Source organism: Salvelinus sp. IW2-2015, linkage group LG4q.1:29 (assembly GCF_002910315.2).
Source record: "Salvelinus sp. IW2-2015 linkage group LG4q.1:29, ASM291031v2, whole genome shotgun sequence".
Lineage (NCBI taxonomy): Eukaryota > Metazoa > Chordata > Actinopteri > Salmoniformes > Salmonidae > Salvelinus > Salvelinus sp. IW2-2015.
The window spans coordinates 4,415,308-4,438,940 of NC_036842.1; the positions used below are offsets into that span (position 1 = coordinate 4,415,308).

Sequence of the window (23,633 nt, forward strand, 5' to 3'; positions counted from 1 at the left end):
TATTCTTGATTTAATCTTGTCTTTACATATACTAAATAATATATGTGTGAAATATGTTATGATTTAGATTGGACCATTATCATGCATCTGTCTTGAAACATACATGTCATCTATACACTTAAATAGCAAAAGGAGCACGTTTTCCCCGTGGTATATTTTCATGCCACCCAGGTAGGCTATACTCGTGTTGTAAAGAGAAGCAATGTGCTTAATATTAGGAAAGTTGAGAAATAAATATTGTAGGCCTATCCTATAGAAGCTGATGGGAACCCCCTCTTTTTAGTAGAGGCCATCGAAACTGTTTTCCATAGCCTATAGAAATGTTGTGCAACATGAGCTCTCATGTAGTGTTTGATTCGATTTTCAATGACATTTGCATTGATGTCAGAGTGATTAGAGAACAATGGAGTGCTGAGTACCAGGCAGTTAGCCAGTTTGGTAATGACCATCAGCAGCATCAGAGCTTGGAGAAGCCTAGCTACCATGACTAAACGGTCATGTGGAATTTGACTGCCATCATGACTCGTGACCTCCGGTCTGGCGGTAATATGGTCACAGTAACAGCCCTAGCTATTGTAATTATTTCCCTTTCACATGGGAGATGGGACTTGTAGATTAAGAATCTTAATGATATTTGTCATATTATATAACTATAATTTGTTGACTGGAGCTACTGATAAAACAACAATAGTTCTCCTGACCCATGGTGAAATCCCACTGTGGCAGACAGACAGACAGACAGACGGACGGAAGGACGGACAGACAGAGCAACTTAACTCTCATGTGTTGTTCAACCCCACCATAACGATAATTAGAGGCATTACCAAACATTAGTACACAATCATTACACAGGGCTTCATCTGTTTCATCAATAAGGTCCCACCGGCTTTGTCTTGATGCATCAGGCGTCTTTCCAGGACAGGTGTGTGTGACACAGCCAGGTAGCATGTACATGTTTATAATGCCTTCCGGGTACACACCTGTCCGTCTGTCTGTGTGAGATGGTTTCATAGACTTAGGGATGAGAGTAGGGCGGAATCTATACTGTACTACAGTATGTCTAGCTGACATGACACACTAGTCTCCGTCTCCCAGTCTTAACTCAGCTCGAGCCATGCCAATAAAAGAGTTCGACAGATCTCTGAAAGTGTCCGTTACTAAGGACAGAAGGAGAGACTTTGGACCCATAGTGTGGCATCCACCCTCATCCGTCAGCCCCCTCTTCTCACGTGTGTCTTCAGGGAGCTTAGAGGGTGTGTCGGGGGGAAAGACCCCCCACACACACATACACACCCTGGTCTCCTCAGCTTGTGGGGATGTGGCTGGTTGAGAATGGTGCTGTGCAGGAAAGAGACCTAGCAGACACACTCATATTTCCAGTAACTGTTCATTGTGACAGTGATTAGTGTCTGCAGAAACAGTCACCCCCCAAGAAGGGCTTAATGTCTGACTGGGAACCCTCCCCCGACTTGTTGTATGCCTTTGAAGAAACACATACATGACCATACAAGCATATGTGCAGACTGGCAGGGAGGGACACACAGACCCAACCCACATACCGCGACGCAAACAACAGAACCGCACAGACCCGGACAGAAACAGCAACACAATCCAAACACTTACTGCAAATACTTATACAAATACACACACTTACATAGCACATTGCATTCTCCCACCACATATTTACACCCATTTCCACTGTTTGCTTTTCACAGATTAAATAACCATCAGTAACTGATGCCAAGGTGACAGCATAATGGGTTTTGCAGGTAATGGTTATGTCATTATGTCTGTGTAGCAACAGCAAGTGACGCCGGAGACCATGATGATTTACATTCTGTACAATGTGTTTCAGCTTTACACAGTCTTTTGACTCAGTTTACTTTCAGTTGGTGGAGGTTGTGAACTTAGTAAAAGTCATCTGTCTGCCTGTCTGTCAGTCAATCCTTTTGTAAAACATCTCAGATTTGTGAAATAGACAGTCCAAACCCATAAATAACACCCTACGTGTCTGATGTGTCTGAGTTGTCAGACACCAAGGTAACCTAGCTAACCTAGCATTGTTGTAGACTAAATGCCTACCTACACAGCAGTCATCACACACGCATATGAATAGGCGTACTGATCTGCACTGACATGCCATTATGCTCATGCTCTGTAGTAGACAGGGTAGCTTCATCGTTTTATACAAAGAATGTGTTTTAAGTATGTTGTGAGTATTTATTAATTTTTTACTCTTGAAGTGCGTTAGATAGTTACTGAATGTGTGCGCTGTATTTGAGGTAAAACAAAAAAAGAGAAAATGACGACTAACCTTTATTTCAGTCCTTACAGAAGTTTATAGAATACAAAACAGACGCATGTCGGGAAAACAAAACAGAAGAAATGCAACTCAAGTGAAAGAGATCTACTGTATGGACAACTTGTTCCCTAAATCTCGAAATACATAGTTTCATGCACAAAGCAAAACCTTTTATGAAACAACAACCATGATAGAGGAGGGGACACAACTGAGGGTGTTTCATTGGACAACTGAGAGACTTCTTAAAATGGATGCTGTAGCAGACATCCCATTCACTTACAGTACATCTCGTTATCTCCAGACATGTGAATGAGGTAATGCAGGATACTCCAGAGAGAAACAGAGAAGACTAAGGGAATAAAAACAGACAGCCCATGTTAGTGTGAGCCCTTTATGGCCAGTGGGTTGGCTGGCCCCTTGTGTCTGACGGAGGCTTCTCAGGTGTGATGAGGAGGATGAAGACGATTATGTCCATCTCACTTCTTCTTCACTTCTTCCTCTATCTGCTCCACCTCGCTGGATTCATCCACCACCTTGCCGTTGATCATGGTCTGTGTCACCACCTTCACTATCTTCCTGGTCCACACCTCTGGCTCTTCTGCAACGCAATGAGAGGTAGGGGATGAAGAAGAAGAAGAAGAAGAAGAAGAAGGGGATGGGTTACCGAATGTCACAGGGTCACACTAACACTGTGACACAGGCTCTGGTTTGTAACACAGCCTATGAACAGGCTAACTTTCCGTTGTTGACTTACCTACTGCTTACGAATGAGTTACGGAGTCCACAGTCGATCAGATAAAGTGTTACCGAAGGGATTGAGTGAGTCACAGGCTTACATTGAGACGTGGTTACGACATTGCGGCTTACAGTATATTTGCACCTACTGTGGTTGCTAGGGACAGATGTGTTTTGGGCGTTTGCTTTGGTTGCAGGTTTATGAAACAAACTGCCGTTAGTCTGTCGCCACGGCTCTTGACTTCAAATCAAACCAAATCAAAGTTGATTTGTCACGTGCGCCGAATACAACAGGTGTAGACCTTACAGTGAAATGCTTACTTACAGGCTCTAACCAATAGTGCGAAAAAAAGGTATTTGTGTGTGTGTGTGTGTAAGTAAAGAAATAAAACAACAGTAAAAAGACATTTGAAAAAAGCAGTAGCAAGGCTATATACAGACACCGGTTAGTCAGGCTTATTGAGGTAGTATGTACATGTAGGTATGGTTAAAGTGACTATGCATATATGATGAACAGAGAGTAGCAGTAGCGTTAAAAGAGGGGTTGGCGGGTGGTGGGACACAATGCAGATAGCCCGGTTAGCCAATGTGCGGGAGCACTGGTTGGTCGGGCCAATTGAGGTAGTATGTACATGAATGTATAGTTAAAGTGACTATGCATATATGATAGACAGAGAGTAGCAGCAGCGTAAAATAGGGGTTGGGGGGGGGGGTCACACAATGCAAATAGTCTGGGTAACCAGTCTTATGGCTTGGGGGTAAAAACTGTTGATGCCAGGGTGGTGGAAGCAGCACAGAATCAAAGTTGTACATTTGATTCTGACATAAGGGAACGCCGCTGACCCTGCTTTGAACGTCTGGTGTAAATAGCAGTTTGCTGTTGTCAGCGAGCAACTTGGCCTGGAGTACCTTACCTTCACTCTATACAAGTCACCAACAGTATCTACACACGCTAGCCTAGGGACGTTTCCTTGCGTAACCGCTCAGAGTATGGTAAAGTTGCCTCTAGACGCTGATCTTGAGTTAGTTTAGCAGTCCCATACGTTAAAGTAATATTTGGCCATATATGGCCTTATCCACCACACTACCAAAAGTATGTGGACACCTGCTCATCGAACATCTCATTCCCAAATCATGGACATTAATATGGAGTTCGTCCCCCCTTTGCTGCTATAACAGCCTCCATTCTTCTGGGAAGGCTTTCCACTAACTGTTGGAACATTGCTGTGGAGACTTCATTCCATTCAGCCACAAGACCATTAGTGAGGTTGGGCGCTGATGTTGGGCAATTAGGCCTGGCTCGCTTTGTGCGTGGGGTCATTGTCATGTTGAAACAGGAAAGGGCCTTCCCCAAACTGTTGCCACAAAGTTGGAAGCACAGAATCGTCTAGAATGTCATCGTATGCTGTAGCGTTAAGATTTCCCTTCACTGGAACTAAGGGGCCTAGCCCGAACCATGAAAAACAGCCCCACATCATTCCTCCTCCAACAAACTTTCGTTGGCATTATGCATTGAGGCAAGTAGCGTTCACCTGGCATCCGCCAAACCCAGATTTGACCGTCGGAATGCCAGATGGTGAAGCGTGATTCAGGGAACGTGTTTCCACAGCTCGAGTCCAATGGCGGCGAGCTTAACACCACTACAGCCGATGCTTGGCATTGAGCATGGTGATCTTACGCCTCTGTGTGGCTGCTCGGCCATGGAAACCCATTTCATGAAGCTCCCGACGAACAGTTCTTGTGCTGACATTGCTTCCAGAGGCAGTGAGTGTTGCAACTGAGGAAAGGCGATTTTTACGCACTTTAGTACTCGGTGATCCCGTTCTGTGAGCTTGTGAGGCCTACCACTTCGCGGCTGAACCATTGTTGATCCTAGACGTTTCCACTTCACAATAACAGCACTTACAGTTGACCGGGTCAGCTCTAGTAGGGCAGAAATTTGACAAACTGACTGAGCTCTTCATTAAGGCCATAACGCCAATGTTAGTCTATGGGATTGCACGACTGTGTGCTCGCTTTTATACACCTGTCAGCAACAGGTGTGGCTGAAATAGCAAAATCCACTAATTTGAAGCAGTGTCCACATACTTTTGTATATATAGTGTATGTGTATAACCGTTTTTTTCTCCCCAATTTATGGACTCGGGAGAGGCGAAGGTCGAGAGACATGCGTCCTCCGAAACACAACCCAACCGCACTGCTTCTTGACACAGCTCGCATCCAACCCGGAAGCCAGCCGCACCAATGTGTCGGAGGAAACACCGTACACCTAGCGACCTGGTCAGCATGCACTGCGCCCGGCCCGCCACAGGAGTCACTAGTACGCGATGAGACAAGGATATCCCTGCCGGCCAAACCATCCCTAACCCGGACGACGCTGGGCCAATTGTGCGCCGCCCCATGGGCCTCCCAGTCGTGGCCGGCTGCGACAGAGCCTGGGCTCGAATGCAGTGCCTTAGACCACTGCGCCACCCGGGAGGCCCGTGTATTCCTTTTTTATTGAAACATAGTACATGATTGTTAACTTTTATATCATGAGGTTAAGATAAATGCTGAGAAGGTATATTTTTTAAATTCAAGTCAACATATTAGTTAGCATGACTATTTAAATACAGAGGATGTATTATGTTACTGTACTTAGTTACAGTACTTTATAGTTTTTTACAGCATCTGAGTGAAATATTGATGTTTTGCAGATCGAAATTCACCCAGGCTCGAAGTTTTACTGGCCCAAAGAAGGTCTGTTTGGCGGAGTTGTCAACCATGATGGAGAGGTCTTGGAGTGGGCAGGCCTTCCCCAGGAGGAAGAGCAGCTCCATTTGTTGAGATCATGGCTAGGAGGGGCTCGGCCTTGGGGGTGAGGAAGTAGCTTTCTCAGGCTCAATAGAATTGAGTCTCCAAGTTCGAAGAAGATCCAATCACATTGAGTCATTTTTTGGGGGTCTCCAACTCAGAATGCACATATAAGGATAACAAGTGTTGTGTCGGAGATACATCGCCTGTGAAAAGAGGCTACTTAATGTTCACTCAAACCAACACTGTTTCGGGTTGGGAATGTCCATTCTAATTCTATGGAACAATCGCTATATGTACAGTCCCAGTCAAAAGTTAGGACACACCTACTCATTCAAGGGTTTTTCATTATTTTTACTATTTTCTACATTGTAGAAAGACATCAAAGACATCAAAACTATGAAATAACACATATAGAATCATGTAATAATGCAAAAAGTGTTAAACAAATCAAAATATATTATATTTAAGATTCTTCAAAGTAGCCACCCTTTGCCTTGATGACAGCTTTGCATTTTCTCAACCAGCTTCATGAGGTAGTCACCTGGAATGCTTTTTCAACAGTCTTGAAGGATTTCCCACATATGCTGAGCACTTGTTGGCTGCTTTTCCTTCACTCTGCAGTCCAACTCATCCCAAACCATCTCATTTGGGTTGAGGTCGGGTGATTGTGGAGGCCAGGTCATCTGATGCAGCACCATAACTCTCCTTCTTGGTCAAATAGCCCTTACAAAGCCTGGAGGTGTGTTGGGTCATTGTCCTGTTGAAAAATAAATGATAGTCCCACTAAGCGCAAACCAGATGGGATGGTGTATCGCTACAGAATGCTGTGGGAGCCATGCTGGTTAAGTGTGCCTTGAATTCTCAAAAAATCACTGACAGTGTCACCAGCAAAGCACCCCCACACCATATCACACCTCCTCCATGCTTCACGGTGGGAACCACACATGCAGGGATCATCTGTTCACCTACTCTGCATCTCACAAAGACACGTAGGTTGGAACCAAAAATATAAAATTTGGATTAATCAGACCAAAGTACAGATTTCCACCAGTCTAATGTTTATTGGCCCAATCAAGTCTCTTCTTCTTATTGGTGTCCTTTAGTAGTGGTTTCTTTGCAGCAATTCGACCATGAAGGCCTGATTCACAGTCTCCTCTGAACAGTTGATATTGTGTCTCTTACTTGAACTCTGTGATGTGCAATCTGGTGTGCAGTTAATTGCTGATTTCTGAGACTGGTAACTCTAATGAACTTATCTTCTGCAGCAGAGGTAACTCTGGGTCTTCCTTCCTGTGATGGTCATCATGAGAGCCAGTTTCATCATAGCGCTTGATGGTTTTTGCAACTGCACTTGAAGAAACTTTCAAAGTTCTTAAAATGTTCCACATTGACTGACCTTCATGTCTTAAAAGTAATGATGGACTGTCGTTTCTCTTTGCTTATTTGAGATGTCATCAAGACAAAGGGTGGCTACATTGTAGAATCTCAAATATAAAATATATTTTGATTTGTTTAACACTTTTTTGGTTACTACATGATTCCATATGTGTTATTTCATAGTTTTGATGTCTTCACTATTATTCTATAATGTAGAAATTAGTCAAAATAAAGAAAAACCCTTGAATCAGTAGGTGTGTCCAAACTCTTGACAAGTACTGTATGTATTATTTGTAGCATTGTACAGCTAAGCCAGAGTCATCTTCAGACTTAACTCAAATTTAAATATCTGTCTGTGTCCTTATGACTTTGGATAATTATTTGACACATTTAACTTATTTCATTTGAACAATTGTTGGTGGCAAAGCTAAAACGGGAGAAGATGGGGAGAAAAAATAAGTGACCGCAGTAATTGGTGAGTAGGTTTTTGTTCATCGACCGCAAATGGGCATTTTGACAGTGTGAGGGTATCGTCATGATATTGTTTTAAAAATAATATGACTTATAAGTGACTCGTGGCAGAAAGAATGGTGAATATTATTCCAGACACAGACATGGTTTAATAAAGGGATACTGTGAGATTTCGACATTTCGATTGTTTTTCTACTTACCCAGAGTCAGACGAACTCATGGAAACCATTTTTATGTCTTTCCATGCAGTTTGGAGATTATTGAAGTCTCCCACAGTAGCCAGCTCCTCTCATAGACCTTATAACGACTCCAAAGCTGGGTGGTTGTTCATTTATAGTCTTACAAAGCTATACGTAGTAATCGATATTTTACAAATGTGTTAATTTGACTGATAATCATAAGCAACGAGATTCTATCCAAGTCCTCATTCCCTGTCCCGCTTTCTCTGTCCGGTAGTCGCATAGAAATTGCAGCGTTGTATGTATCTCATTATGGTGTCTGTGTGCACATGGGCAGAACCATTGAGACAGATACAACGTTGTGATCTGCTGGCAACTATACCAGCAGACTTTCAGCAATTGTGCTAAGCTAACGATATGCTAACTTCAATAATCTCCAAACTGCAGAGACATAAAAATCGTATTCATGAGTTCAACTGACTCTGGGTAGAAAAGTAGAAAAACAACCTAAATCTCGAAATCTTGCAGTATCCCATTAAAAATTAATACAACATAACAGGGTCGGGGTCAATTTCAATTAATAAATTGAGGATGTTAAAGGGATAGTTCACCTTTTTACACCTTATCGTCAGATGGCTAACAAAAAAACTATGGGGTGATGGGGGCAATTTGTCACGACTTCTACCGAAGTCGAAGCCTCTCCTTGTTCGGGCGGTGCTCGGCGGTCGACGTCACCGGTCTTCTAGCCATCATTGATCCATTTTTCATTGGTTTTGTCTTGTCTTCCTACACACCTGGTTTCAATCCCATTCATTACCTATTGTGTATTTAACCCTCTGTTTCCCCTCATGTCTTTGTCAGAGATTGTTTGTATGTCAGTGTTGTATATATTTTTGTATTGGTGCGCGACGGGTCCTCGTACCCATTTTTGTTATTTGTTACATTTAGTGTTTGGAGTATGTTTAGTTCATTGTTATTAAATAACTCCATTACACTCAGTTTGATTCTCCTGCACCTGACTTCCCTGCCACCTATACACACGACTCTGACCCAATTAGTCAAAGTTCAATGTTTGTGGCCAAATCCCCTCAAGTTAATAGCGGCTATTTAAACAACTCTGAATCATGAATTACAGTTTCTCTTGGCCCTTGGACTACTTTCAGGGTAAGCCTTTTACTGAGGAGTGGCTTCCGTCTGGCCACTCTACCATAATTGCCCGATTTTTATATTATTTTATTTACTTAACTAAGCAAGTCAGGTAAGAACAAATTCTTATTTACAATGACGGCCTACCCCCCCGGCCAAACCCTCCCCGAACCCGGACAATACTGGGCCAATTGTGCGCCGCCCTATGGGACTCCCGATCACGGCCGGTTGTGACACAGCCTGGGAATGAACCAGGGTGTGTAGTGACACCTCAAGCACTGCAATGCCTTAGACCGTAGGTGTCACTTGGGAGTATAACTCCCGATTGGGGGAGTGCTACAAAGATGGTTGTCCTTCAGGAAGGTTCTCCCATCGCCACAGAGGTAGTCTGGAGCTCTGTCAGAGTGACCATCGAGTTCTTGGTCACCTTCCTGAGAAAGACCCTTCTCCCACGATTGCTCAGTATTGCCGGGCGGCCATCTCTAGGAAGAGTCTTAGTGGTTCCAAACATCTTCTATTTAAGAATGATGGAAGCCACTGTGTTCTTTGGGACCTTCAATGCTGCAGAAGTATTTTGGTAACCTTCCCCAGAACTGTGCCTCTGCACAATCCTGTCTCGGAGCTCTACGGACAATTCCTTCGACCTCATTGCTCTGGTATGCACTGTCAACTGTGGGACCTTATATAGACAGGTGTGTGGCTTTCCAAATTATGTCCAACCAATTAAATTGACCACAGGTGGACTCCAATCAAGTTGTAAAACATCTCAAGGATGATCAATTGAAACACGATGCATCTGAGCTCAATTTCAAGTCTCATAGCAAAGGTTCTGAATACTTATGTAAATTAGGTGTTTCTGTTTTTATTTTTCATACATTAGCAAAAATGTCTAAAAAACAGTTTTTGCTTTGTCATTATGGGGTATTGTGTGTAGATTGACGAGGGGAAAAAACGATTTAATAAATTTTAGAATAAGGCTTTAACGTAACAAAATGTGGGAAAAGTCAAGGGGTCCTAATACTTTTCGTCCGAATGCACTGTATATGCCCATATAAAACACAAGTAATATATATATATAGAGATGGAGAAGGACAAATTGGAGAAGGACAAATTGGAGAAGGACAAATTAGAGATGGACAAATTCTTAACCCTAAGAATTTGTTCTTAACTGACTTGCCTAGTTAAATAAAGGTTAAATAAAATAAAATAAAGTTTTTAAAAAACGGCAGAGGAAGGAGGGAAGAAAAACAAAAGATTGAGTGCGTGACCAGGGTGGGTCCATGCAGTCCATTTGAGAGGTTAAGGTGAATTGAAGTCTCTCTGTGTGAGAATGAAATGACGTATTCATGAATTAATAGTATTCTTATCACACGCCATGGATGGAATTCCCTCATGTCACACTGATAAAGAAAGTCTCTCCATCCAGGTGAACAGTCACAGCTGAAATCAACCAATCAATGTGTTGCTGTGTGCTGAGTGAGTAATGCCAAGCTTTGATGTTTGCTTAGGTTAGCCTGTGTCAATTAAGAAGTGAGAGTGTAACAATGTGAAGTTAATATACTGATGATACTCACTTTTTGGTGGGGGAACTTCTTTAATCCTGAATGAATAAAGGAAAAAGAAGGTCAGAGTTAAAAAGTGAATAATTACTTGGGCTGAAACAGGCAGAAGATGTTACCATGTATGGTCATCAATTGGCTGGTTTACCAGGAAAGAGCAATTCTCTGTTAGACTCAACTCAACAAAGCAGATAATGTAGTCCTTTGAGAGGAGAACTAGCCTGTGTTCACGTGTGCTCCCTCCCTCAGCTGGCTCGATAGGCTCCCACGCCTCAGCTGGTGAACAGGTTCCCGTGCCTCGACAGAGGCAACCGGGGAGGCCTCAGCTGGTGAACAGGTTCCCGTGCCTCGACAGAGGCAACCGGGGAGGTCTCAGCTGGCTCATCAGGCTCTTGAGCCTCAGCCGGGATCGTCCCTTTGGTTGGCGTCCTGCGACACACCTGTCACCAACGTTACGCGCACCTGCGCGTCATCAGACTCACCTGGACTCCATCACCTCCTTGATTACCTGCCCTATATATGTCACTACCTTTGGTTCCTTCCCCAGTCGTCATTGTTTCTGTTTCTGTTTCCTGTCTGTGCGTTGTTCGTGTTTCTTGTTTTGTTTATTCATTGATGCACTCCCTGAACTTGCTTCCCGACTCCCAGCGCCCACGCTACAGCCTGGATATACAGTACTCACTAAGCATCCCTTAATGACTTCTTACTGTAGCATAGTCATGTTCTGTCGCTCAGTTGGTAGAGCATGGGTCTCTTGCAACTCCACGATAGTGGGTTCGATTCCCAGGACCACCTATATGTAAAAAATGTATCCACCCATAACTGCAAGTCGTTTTGGATAAAAGCGTCTGCTAAATGGCATATACTATCACGGTGACTCACGTCTCCTCTCCCTCCAGTAGTCTTCTGTAGGTTGCGATCTCCAACTCCAGGTTCTGCTTGATGCGGAGCAGCTGTTCGTAGTCATTCTTGTTGCGCTGCAATAAAACACAATATAATTGGTCCTTTTGTTTTAGTAAACAACATAAATATATACAGGTCCACCTCCTTAGCCGCTGGGCTACCAGTAAGTACCTGCATGTCCAGACGCAGCTGAGACAGGTCCTCCTCCAGCTGGGAAAGCGTGGTCTGCAGACGCTCCATCTCCAGGCTGTACTTCTGACCTGTCTCACTGAGGTTACCCTCCAGAGCTGCCACCTGAGGGGGAGATGTTGTTAACATCCACGTGCACATTGTTCAACTAAGGTCTTTGTTGACCTCTGAATATGACTGTTAGAGAGCTACTGCAGTTCGGGGATCTTTATGTAACACAAATTCTTCTCCCACACAAGGTCAGGGGAAGTGAGTGATATTTGCTGTCAACGTTAAGGTTAACATGGGTGGGAACAAAGGGTGAGATCTTAGTGATACTGTATCTTTGAGTGCCATTGTATTTTTTAAGTTCCCCAGTGGAACATAACCCATAGAGGCAAGGTTCCTTCTTGCTATGTGTCACCTACTTATACAGGCTCTCAAACTGTAGATTGGAGTGGCATGGTATATTTAAGTTCCCCAGTGAAACACAACCCCCCCAGATGAAAGGTTCCTAGTTCCTACCTGTTTGTACAGACTCTCCAGCTCTACCTCCAGGGTCTGTAGGAAGCGTCGTCTCTCTACCAGCTCACTCTGAGCTCCCCTCAGAGCCTCGTTAGACTCCTTCACCTCGTTCTGCACCGTGTCCAGCTGTAACACACCACACACCACACACGTTCCTGAACACACCACATCTCCGTTCCTGAACGCTGTAGGCCATGTTACTAGATACCAGACCTGTGTTCAAATACCTGGGTTCACCTGGATATAATATCTATGATACGCCTGAAACGTAACTTGAGATACACATGCAATGTCAATGGGAGATTTGCATGAAAATTCTAGTCATCTCAAGTTACAAATAATCAGCTCTGAGAGACACTAGTGGCTGGTTTCTGGCATGGTGATGCACCCAACAAGCCAGTCCCCCACTGACCTTCTTGAGGTACCACTCCTCAGCCTGGTCCTTGTTCTTCTTGACGATGCCCTCGTACTGAGTCCTGAGCTCTGACATAACTGTGCCCAGTTCAGGTCCACCACGGCCTGAGTCCACCTCCACGTTCACAGTCTGAGCAGCAACGTGGCCCTTCATAGACTCCACCTCCTTCAGAGAGACAATCAATCAATTACATCAGTACTTCACAGTAACCTGGCCCAGGACCCCCAAAGAGCAAGCAAGACAGGAAATAGAAACTCTTAGGCATCCGTGTTTTATTTGTGTTTCACTTTCTAACATATTTCCCCCCCGTGTTTTTCCTCTATGTCATCGTTTGCATGATTTCTAGGAATATTCTCTGTTTGTTTATTAGTCCCCCAAAGTGTGTTCTCCAGTGAAATCTACACCCCACAAGAGAGAAGGCGAGACCCTCTACTTTATTAACATCCTCTCCATAAATACTTGATGGAGTTGAACTCATGTTACGCCTAGTGTGTGCCTTGATCCCTGTTCCCTCCCACTATGCCCTTTCTCTGTGTGTCACGTACAGCCTAATAGATAGAACATATGGTACCACTGCATTGGCACCACACACCACACCCTGCTTTCCAAACACACCCAGCACTTCTGGTGCCAGTCGTCGACTTAAAGCACACACACCATAGGGAAACAGGAAGGGTTGAGCCTACACACACTTGCATGCGCCGCACTGCACGCGCACACGCACACACACACACATCATTCTACCCCTCGCCACAGACAAGTAGTACAAGGTGACTTATGTCTTCACACAGGTCTGAAGTGTGCCTATTCACAGCAGAGCAACCAGTGAGCAAAGATGTTATCAGAGGGGCCTCTATGGAGACTTGAGTAAAAAATCTAAGACCTGAGTTACTCTCTGGCTTCAAGTTGCTTAACACAAAGGGGCCTCCTGTGTTGGGTTTCAGACTCCGAGCAGGTTCCAAGCTTCCCATGGCATCCCAGCTTCCCAGGGGATGCAGAGTGATATCACCACCGGTGCAGAAAGGAACAGAGGACCTCTCTATTCTCCTCCTTCATTGCTTCCCCTCTCAGACCACTTATTCTATTCTGTGGTCTTCGTGATTATCCAGCTAATGGCCAGCTAGAAGAGGAATGGTGACAGAGGACATCCTTGTCTCTCTTCAGTCAGAAATACCTCCTCATACCAGGAGACCAGGGAAAACTCCGGGTTCAAGTGATAGCGTTATGACCTGGCCTAAGGATGAACACCTGGCCCCACTATCTCAATGTGCAAAACGAGTTGAAATTACATAGTGATGACATAACTTCAACTAGTTTTGTCTGCTGGGATATCATCATCCTTAGGGGAGTTGTCCTCTTACTTTGTTACTTTCATGCTTTTGGATAAATAAAGTCCTGATCTACGGAGCTATCTCCTCTCACCTCCTCATGGTTCTTCTTCAGAAAGTAGAGCTCTTCCTTCAGGCTGTCCAGGTCTCCTCTCTGGGACATGATGATCTGCTCATGGTCCACCTTGGCCTTCTTCAGGGCCAAGCAGTCCCTCTCCACAGACTGGGACATGCACATCTCTGTCTCCCACCTGGGAGGGAGGGAAGAGATTGGGAGAGATTGCGAAGTGAGAGATTGTGAAGTGAGAGAGTGTGAGAGCTTGGGTGACTAAGACTTTAACAAATTCATTACAAACAGGAGGATAACATGTAAACTTGAAAGAAGGGGTGGGGTGAAGGAGGGCGGGAAGGAGGGAGTGCAGTCACAGGACTAATCGCAGTTGCATACACATGTGCACAAGCACACACTGGCACACACGCAGTCACGCATGTAAGTTCCCAAATGTTTGTCTACTAAGTGGTGTTTGCGTGGTGCCAGTCAACATGTCCTGTAGACTACAAAAGACACATACAGTACACACTGGCCTTTGCCTAAACATACACCTGCAGGCCTGCTTCAAGCGCTTTACCCGTTGCAGCCTTCGCCTGAAATTAAACAGAGCTACAGACGTACTGAACACCAGAAGCAAAGATGCAAAGACATGACAAACAGAGAGGTGCACGGCGCCAGCCTCCACGCTCACTTAATCCTGAAGTCGTCAGCTGCAAGTTTAGCGTTGTCAATCTCCAGCATGAGGCGAGCGTTCTCCAGTGTCTTCCTCCTCACCTGAGAAAAGACGTGGTCAGCATTCAACGTTTACATACCTACGACACACTAGTACGATTTCACAGTTGAGCGTTTCTATTGTCGCTCATACTTTCACTGTCACCTCTAAGGTGCATTTCCCCTCACTGACAGAAACACTGACTCCAGAAACACTGACTCCAGAAACACTGACTCCAGAAACACTGACAGAAACACTGACTCCAGAAACACTGACTCCAGAAACACTGACTCCAGAAACTTCCTAGAGAATTTGGGTAACACACTCCATACGTGGCCTTAGTTTGACTAACCTTTAACCCACAGTCTGCTGTGTCGGTCTAGCGCAGGTTAACTAAAAGGTAACATTTCCGCTAATGTTAAACACGTACGTGTATGGCCACACGTGTATGTGCCATGTGACTAATCCAGGCTATGTTAACAATGTGTAAATCCATATCATGACTCATACATAGACACAGTGTGTCCTTGTTGTACATGCTGCAAGATGTGAGATACGGGCATGGGAAGTCACATGGGGTGAGCGAAAGGGATCATGGGAAAGTAGGGACGTTGGGAACCCACCTCCTGTTCCACCTGGTGGGCCTGGGCCATCACGGTTTCGAAGTCGTGGCCTTTAGGGATGCGCTCAATCATTTTCTGCTTGATCCTCAGCTCCAGATCTGAATTGGACTTCTCCAGTGAGCGCACCTTAGAACAACAAGAAGTTTATTGTCCATCATCTTTTAGTACCTGCAAGTGTCTTGCTCAAGGGCACAACGGCAGGAAATGGCATCTAGTATACTGATACCAGTAACTCTCTGGTTGCCGGCTCACTTCCCACCAGATTTCCAGCGGCTCTGGGATTTGAACCAACAACCCTTCAGATGCTAACCAGCTTTTCTAACCTCTAGGCTACCTTCCGCCTACCTTGTCCAGGTAAGTGGCCAAGCGGTTGTTGAGGCCTTGCATGGCCTCCTTCTCGTTGGTATGGTTACCCAGCTGCCCATTGAGGTTCAAGGTGACGGGCTGGCTGTTCATGTCGTGGCTGACGGATGCAGAGCGGGTCAGGGGGCTGGCGGAGGCAAAGGACACAGCGGCTCTGGAGTGGGCACGGCCACTGTCTCTCAGAGATAGACTAGAGAAGGAGGGTTGGCGGCCCACAGAGAAGCTCCGCAAAGAGAAACTGGAAGACATGCCGGCTCTGTGTGAGAGATGACAAAGAGGAAGAAGACCTTGTTGAAACACATACAGTATATGCTAATAACATTATGAAACGTGAACTTGGTATTAAACTGAAGAGGATTTGGTCTTTCACTATATCATTCAGTCTGAGATGTAGGCTAGACTTAAAAAACATGACAGATGTGGCCAGTGGCGGTTCTAGCTTGTAGGACTCCCTGGGCGAACCCCCCTTCAGCGCATCCCCCAACAACAACAAAACAAGCACCATTCTGCACTAACTGTAAAAACTCTAGAAATTTTAAACTATAGAAATACACAAATATATATAAAAATAAGACTCATAAATATCAAAAGACGTAACAAAGACAAATAGAAACAAATTGTAGTATATAAATACAAATTAAAAAGAGAATCGAATTATTACACTATTACTAACAAAAAACACACGAATAAAACTAAATTGCAGAAATCCTATATCACACAAATACACAAAAAGAATAACACACTTATAAAGAAGAGAACATGATTATTACACTGTTGCACTTCAAACAAGAAACACACAAACTAAATAGCACAACTAATTGCATTACAAATTGCATTAGTACTGTACAAAGTTAGAGGTGCGCTATTTGATAGAGTCCCCCGCCTCCCCTACCTCTGGCTTCCAGTGGGGAGGTCAACCTACCCCCGCCCCCTTCCCCATCTCGTACTTCTGAGTGGGAGACCTTCCCAGGCATTAGCCTGCCTAGCTCACAAACTACAATCAGGGTGCCCACTCCGACAAGGTTAATTGACCCACAGTCCCACACGGTGACATGCTATTGTTGACGTGACGTGCAAATGAGAGATGGAAAACCGATGGCGCAAATGTCACCATTCTGAATATTTTTTTTGCATTTATTTATTTATTTTTGAGCGTGCGCCCCGTGCCGCCCTGCCCATGTCGTCTATGCCTAAATCCACCACTGGATGTGGCCTCCAGAACATGTCTGATCTGATGGGTATGGAAATTGTCATTACTGTATTTGAGGACAAAATTAGTCAAGGTGACTTGTGAAAGCTTTGAGTCAATTATTTATTCGTACAACATGCAAATAATTATTTTAGGCACACAAACCTTTGGCTAGGGTCCAAAATGGTAATTTTCACCCATGCAGGAGCCAAAAGAACACGCAGCCTGTGGGCCATTTTGAATGAGCCCACCATTGTTGTCTATTCAAACTAAAAGTCAACCACAGACTGATAAAAAATGTCAATGGTTGACTGGTTACCCAGCTGCCCATTGGGGTTCAAGGTGACAGGCCGGCCGTTATAACTACTAAACTGTCTGAGCTCCACTCAAGCATTACGTTATTCAAGTTCAGTGTACAATCATCAACATGTAAATGACTAATCCTCTATCGGAAGAGCTTCCCAAGAACTGTGAAGAAAAGCATCATATCTTACATTACTATTATGATTGTTCTTGTTCATAATATATTCCTATATTTTTAGGTCTTTGTCAATAACCAATAAGAGAAATCACAAAAACAAGAACTAACACGAGGGCAGAGTTATGTGGAGGCTCTGTCTAAAACAGAGCCCTACCTAGTAACTGAGTAGTTGCCTAGTATTGTTTAGTGCCAAACAGACATTCTACACAGCCACTGGGCTGTTCAATAGGGATTAGTGGGCTCATGAACCGCTCTCTGTCCTCTCTGTCACATAATACTCTGAGTTTCTCCCACCATCACCAGGACTAAACATTAGAAAAAGTAAAACATTCCTTTGTTGTGATGAGTAGAAAAACGTATAGAAACAAAGTGATAACAGTACATCAAATATATCTAGAGGGGCAAAAAAAACTAAGATGGATCATTGAAATATTATAACTTAGTTTAATTATTTTTTTTTTGAGTCATTACACATTTACAGTTTTCAAAATGAAATATCATTTGTTATTCACACAAACGTATGTATCTTTCATCTTTTAGATATTTGATTAGTGTGTTCAGTAAGACGCAATTCAATTGAAACACTTACCTGTATTATGTTCTCTTCAGTGAGAGAAAGAGGGAGAGCGGGATCCTGGAGAATGCTGTCTACCTTGAGACTGATGCTACAGCTGAATTTATATGGAGATGAGAAAGGGGGAGTGGCCACGTAACGTGTAAAGTAGGTGGAGCCTCTATAAGACATCGGAGTCCTTCTCTCCCGTGGGTAGGCAGGTAACCGGAACTTCACTCAGGAGAGTAACATCAAATATTCAACAATGTGTTGAAAGAAGGAAAGGGAATTGGTCTAATCAAACAACAGAAGGCTATGTACATTCTAAGGAGTTCTAATGTGTGTTACGTCAATTCTTAAGCGTGCAGAAGGTGTTTGGCTGTTGATTCTGAGGAGTTATTGAGGCGTGTGATTGGCTGGTTGGTTAGTCGTCATTATTTGGTGGTTAGGCATTCCCTCATTTCTTATCAACGTACTCACCCAAAGTCACACTCCCATGAGCATCTAAAGGTACTGATCCATTTAATACAATTTAAAAAATGTTGTCTACCAATGCAAAAAAATACAAACAATGAGAGAGAGAGAGAGAGAGAGAGAGGAGAGAGAGAGAGAGAGAGAGAGAGAGAGAGAGAGAAGAGAGAGAGAGAGAGAGAAGAGAGAGAAGAGAGAGAGAGAGAGAGAGAGAGAGAGAGAGAGAGAGAGAGAAGAGAGAGAAGAGAGGAGTGTGGGTTTCCTGGTCTTCGTGTTGGTCTGTCTTCCCGCTGTAAAACTGTCCTTCCCCTGTCTCTCCCAGCTTCTACTGTAAAGGGAGGCTGAATGAGAGGGGAATGAGTCAGAGGTCTGCCAGCAGCCACGAGCTGGTCACGCGCATTCACATGAGAGGTAAGCTCCCGTTCACTTGCTTTTCTGAAGACAAAGGAATTCTCCGGTTGAACATTATTGAAGATTTATGTTAAAAACATCCTAAAGATTGATTCTATACATCGTTTGACATGTTTCTACGGACTGTAACGGAACTTTTTGACATTTCGTCTGCAACTAGTGAACGCGCTTGATTGGTTTACCAAACGCGCTAACAAAAGTAGCTATTTGGACATAAATGATGGACATGATCGAACAATCAAACATTTATTGTGGAACTGGGATTCCGGGGAGTGCATTCTGATGAAGATCATCAAAGGTAAGTGAATATTTATAATATTATTTCTGACTTCTGTTGACTGCACAATATGGCGGATTCTTTTTGTCTTGATTGGGCTCTGAGCGCCGACCTCAGATTATTACATGGTTTGCTTTTTCCGTAAAGCTTTTTTGAAATCTGACACAGCGGTTGCATTAAGGAGAAGTGGATCTAAAATTCCATGTATAACACTTGTATCTTTGATCAACGTTTATTATGAATTTCTGGAAATTGATGTTGCTCTGCAAAATCACTGGATGTTTTTGGAACTCTGAACATAACGCGCCAATGTATACTGACATTTTTTGATATAAATATGAACTTTACCGAACAAAACATACATGTATTGTGTAACATGAAGTCCTATGAGTGTCATCTGTGAAGATCATCAAAGGTTAGTGATTAATTTTATCTCTATTTCTGCTTTTTGTGACTCCTGTCTTTGGCTGGAAAAATGGCTGTGTTTTCTGTGATTTGGCGTGACCTAACATAATCGTTTATGGTGCTTTCTCTGTAAAGCCTTTTTGAAATCGGACACTGTGGTGGGATTAACAACAAGATTACCTTTAAAATGGTTTAAAATATTGTATGTTTGAGGAATTTTAATTATGAGATTTCTGTTGTTTGAATTTGGCACCCTGCACTTTCACTGGCTGTTGTCATATCGATCCCGTTAACGGGATCGCAGCCATAAGAAGTTTTAAGACATTAATAAGCGAGCTAGGACGGATGTTGTCAATATAACTATTTGTTTAGCACTCTTGAAATGTACAGTGACAGAATTCAGGACATGGGCCGTTCTTACAGTGTTCTCCCTGTACACCAAGTCAGAACTGTAGGATAAATAAAGGAGGCATATAAGCAGACAATGAAAGCTCTTACAATATTCGATGATTACATTTCTCTAAAACAGGTTATAGGCTACATGTGCACCACCATGTCAGAACAGTAGGCAAAATTAAAAGAGGTAAATAGAGCAAATTATTAGGGTGATGCACATGGGCTACTAACATCTTACTACACAACATACACTTAGTATTACTTTCTTAGCTACAGTATACATATCTCCCCGGCACATTACATCCTTTATGCAACAGCATACAATACATTTTTGGACTCACCTTGCTGTGTTGTGCTCACTTGAACAGGAAGGTGGTGTGGTGGTCCTTCGTGGGCAAATTTTGTCATCAAAGTCTGGCATTCTCTGGATTTATGGTGCTTTCAAAACAACTGGGAACTTGTAAAAAACAAGTTTGAATCATGATGACGTCATGGATCTTCATGTCGTAGCTCTAGAAAGAGGCCGGATTTACAAATCTGAGTTGGATGACCGTTCAAAATGCATTTTCCCAGTCGGCGCTCATTTATTCTTGACTTCCCAGTTGTCTTGAACTCACTGAAGTCAAGTTTCCGCAGTTCCGAGTTAACAGTTGTTTGAGCGCGGCACAAATCATGCTTCATTGACAGCATGGCCAATGTTGAATGTTTATCATTTTAAATTTGGAAAAGAGCTCTTTAATCCCAGAGTTGGGACCACACAGCCACTCCACTGAATAGCAGGCTAGTGATTGCTTTGCAATGCTTGCAATTAGCCACTGTCACTGATTCCTTCCAAACCACTCATTGTTGAATTTGTGATTTCCAACTTGTGTAATGTATATGTCCAATGGCCGATGACCACCGATACGTTTTATCTACAATTTCTCTTAATTATTTCTCTTCATATGGCAAGGATTAAAAATGATTTGCCAGTAGATTGTTGATTTGATGCACGATGATGACTGCTAGCTAAGATTTTGAAAGTATGACGTTGACATGATCAGTCCAATCAAAGCTACTGTACATATAACGTGATTTGATGTAATTTTATCTGTGGCCAATGACATTGAGCCTTCTTGGATGGGCACTTTTAATGTAACCCTATGGCTGCACCCAAGGGGCTAACATTTTCTAGCTCTACCCTTAGACTTGGTGATGTAGTGTCCCCATGAGTGACAAAACACTGAGTGAATCACGCCGCAATGCTCCGTATTTTCTGCTGGCTTGCCCCACCACCACAGAAAGCACTGAGCTAGGCTGAAATACCTGCATTTTGGAGCTGCCTTACTCAAGAAAACAAAAAAGAGACCATGTTTGTATGCGGCTTTATTAACTCAATGACATATATTTTTTCTTTATATTGTTTCCAAAGTAACATTCAAAACAGGAAAGCCAAAAAAAATGGCTATTACTTTTTTTGCTCAAAGCCCCACCTGCCCTGACTGATGGGTCGCCACTGGTTCAAACCCAAGAGTATACAGTGCATTCGGAAAGTATTTAGACCCCTTTACTTTTTCCACATTTTGTTACTTTACAGCCTTATTCTAAAATTGATTAAATTGTTTTGGTTCCACTCAACACAAAATACCCCATAATGACAAGGTAAAAACATGGTTTTATACATTTATGAAAGTGTATAATAAAAAAAAAAATGAAATATCACATTTATATCAGTATACTGTCAGGTTTTGGCCAGGACTGTTCTGGTTTTTTGTCACTAGATGTCCCCATTGCACCTTTTTTGTACCTTTTGTTTTTCCCTTGCTCTAATTATTGTTTGCACCTGTATGTCGTTCCCTTGTTAGTATTTAATCCCTGTGTGTTCCTCAGTTCCTTGCTCAGTGTTTGTATGTTAGCACCCAGCCCCAGCCCAAGCCTTGTTGTGAACATATATTTTTCTCTTGTTGGATTTTCCAGAGGTTCTCTGGTTTTGTTCTTTTGTATTTTGTATTAGTCTTTTGAGGTTTGTTTTTCCCTTGCTGTTTTTACCACTTTGTGGATTTTCTTTGTATTTTGGAAGATATCTATTTTTTATTAAACCACCATCTCTAGTACTGCTGTGTCTGCCTCATCTTCTGGGTTCTGCCGATTTAGTGACTGTTTCTCGCACCGGGTCCTGACATATACAGACCCTTTACTCAGTACTTTGTTGAAGCACCTTTAGCAGCGATTACAGCCTCGTGTCTTCTTGTGTAGCTTGGCACACCTTCATTTGGGGAGTTTCTCCCATTCTTTTGTATTTTATTTTATTTAAAAAATGTATTAGTATTTTTTACCCCCTTTTTCTCCCCAATTTCGTGGTATTCAATTGTTAGTAGTTACTATCTTGTCTCATCACTACAACTCCCGCACGGAGAGGCGAAGGTCGAGAGCCATGCGTCCTCCGAAACACAACCAAACCAATCCGCACTGCTTCTTAACACAGCGCGCATCCAACCCGGAAGCCAGCCGCACCAATGTGTTGGAGGAAACACCGTACACCTAGTGACCTGGTCAGCGTGTACTGCGCCCGGCCCGCCACAGGAGTCGCTAGTGCGCGATGAGACAAGGATATCCCTGGTGGCTCTGGTGGCACAGCTAGCACTGCGATGCAGTGCCTTAGACCACTGTGCCAACCGGGAGGCCTGTTTCTCCCATTCTTCTCTGCAGATCATCTCAAGCTCGGTCAGGTTGGATGGGGAGCGTCACTTCACAGCTATTTTCAGGTCTCTCCAGAGATGTTAGATCGGGATCAAGTTCGGGCTCTGGCTGGGCCACTCAAGGACATTCAGAGACTTGTCCCGAAGCCACTCTTGCATTGTCTTGGCTGTGTGCTTAGTGTTATTGTCCTGTTGGAAGGTGAACCTTCGCCCTAGTCTGAGGTCCTGAGCGCTCTGGAGCAGGTTTTCATCAAGTATCTCTCTGTACTTTGCGCCATTCATCTTTCCCTCGATCCTGACTAGTCTGCCTGTCCCTGCCGCTGAAAACCATCCCTACAGCATGATGCTGCCACCACCATGTTTCACCTCAGGGATGGTGCCAGGTTTCCTCAAGACGTGACGCTTGGCATTCAAGCCAAAGAGTTCATTCTTGGTTTCATCAGACCAGAGAATCTTGACCAGACCAGATAATCTTGAGTCCTTTAGGTGCCTAGCTTGTGCCTTTTACTGAGGAGAGGCCTCCGTCTGGCCTCTACCATAAAGCCCTGATTGGTGGAGTGCTGCATAGATGGTTGTCCTTCTGGAAGATTAGGAACTCTGGAGCTCTGTCAGAGTGACCATTGGGTTCTTGGTCACCTCCCTGACCAAGGCCCTTCTCCCCTGATTGCTCAGTTTGGCCGGGTGGCAGCTCTAGGAAGAGTCTTGTTGGTTCCAAACTTCTTCAATTTAAGAATGATGGAGGCCACTGTGTGCCTCGACACAATCATGTCTCGGAGCTCTACGGACAGTTCTTTCGACCTCATTTCTTGGTTTTAGCTCTGACATGCACTGTCAACTGTGGGACCTTATATAGACACGTGTGTTCCTTTCCAAATCATGTCCAATCAATTGAATTTACCACAGGTGGACTCCAATCAAGTTGTAGGAACACCTCAAGGATGATCAATGGAAACAGGATACACCTGAGCTCAATTTCGAGTCTCATAGCAAATGGTCTGAATACTTACAGTACAGTTTTTTATTTTTAATACATTTGCAAAAATGTCTAAAACCTGTTGTTGCTTTGTCATTATGGGGTATTGCGTGTAGATTGATGAGAAAAAATATATTTTATACAT

At 43.6% G+C, this 23,633-nt stretch overlaps 1 protein-coding gene across 1 annotated transcript; it reads right to left on the reverse strand.

Annotated features, from left to right (window-relative positions):
* Positions 1-2,303: 2,303 nt before the first annotated feature.
* Positions 2,304-18,004, reverse strand: si:ch211-243g18.2 (keratin, type I cytoskeletal 18). Its single transcript, XM_023983417.2, has 11 exons — positions 17,914-18,004; positions 15,637-15,910; positions 15,292-15,417; positions 14,648-14,730; positions 13,999-14,155; positions 12,574-12,741; positions 12,162-12,287; positions 11,640-11,762; positions 11,448-11,542; positions 10,581-10,606; positions 2,304-2,900 (listed from the first exon to the last, which is right to left on the reverse strand). Exons 2-11 carry the CDS (start codon positions 15,901-15,903, stop codon positions 2,779-2,781), a joined length of 1,293 nt encoding a protein of 430 aa, XP_023839185.1. The 5' UTR covers positions 15,904-15,910; positions 17,914-18,004; the 3' UTR covers positions 2,304-2,778.
* Between the last annotated feature and the right edge of the window lie 5,629 nt (positions 18,005-23,633).

Coding starts and splice junctions, on each gene's coding strand:
- si:ch211-243g18.2 (XM_023983417.2), bottom strand. CDS start 15,903: ATGTCTTCCAGTTTCTCTTTGCGGAGCTTCTCTGTGGGCCGCCAACCC. Junction 14,731..15,291: donor CCCACCAGGTGGAACAGGAG/GTGGGTTCCCAA, acceptor GTCTTTTCTCAG/GTGAGGAGGAAGACACTGGA. Junction 14,156..14,647: donor GCTGACGACTTCAGGATTAA/GTGAGCGTGGAG, acceptor CCTCCCTCCCAG/GTGGGAGACAGAGATGTGCA.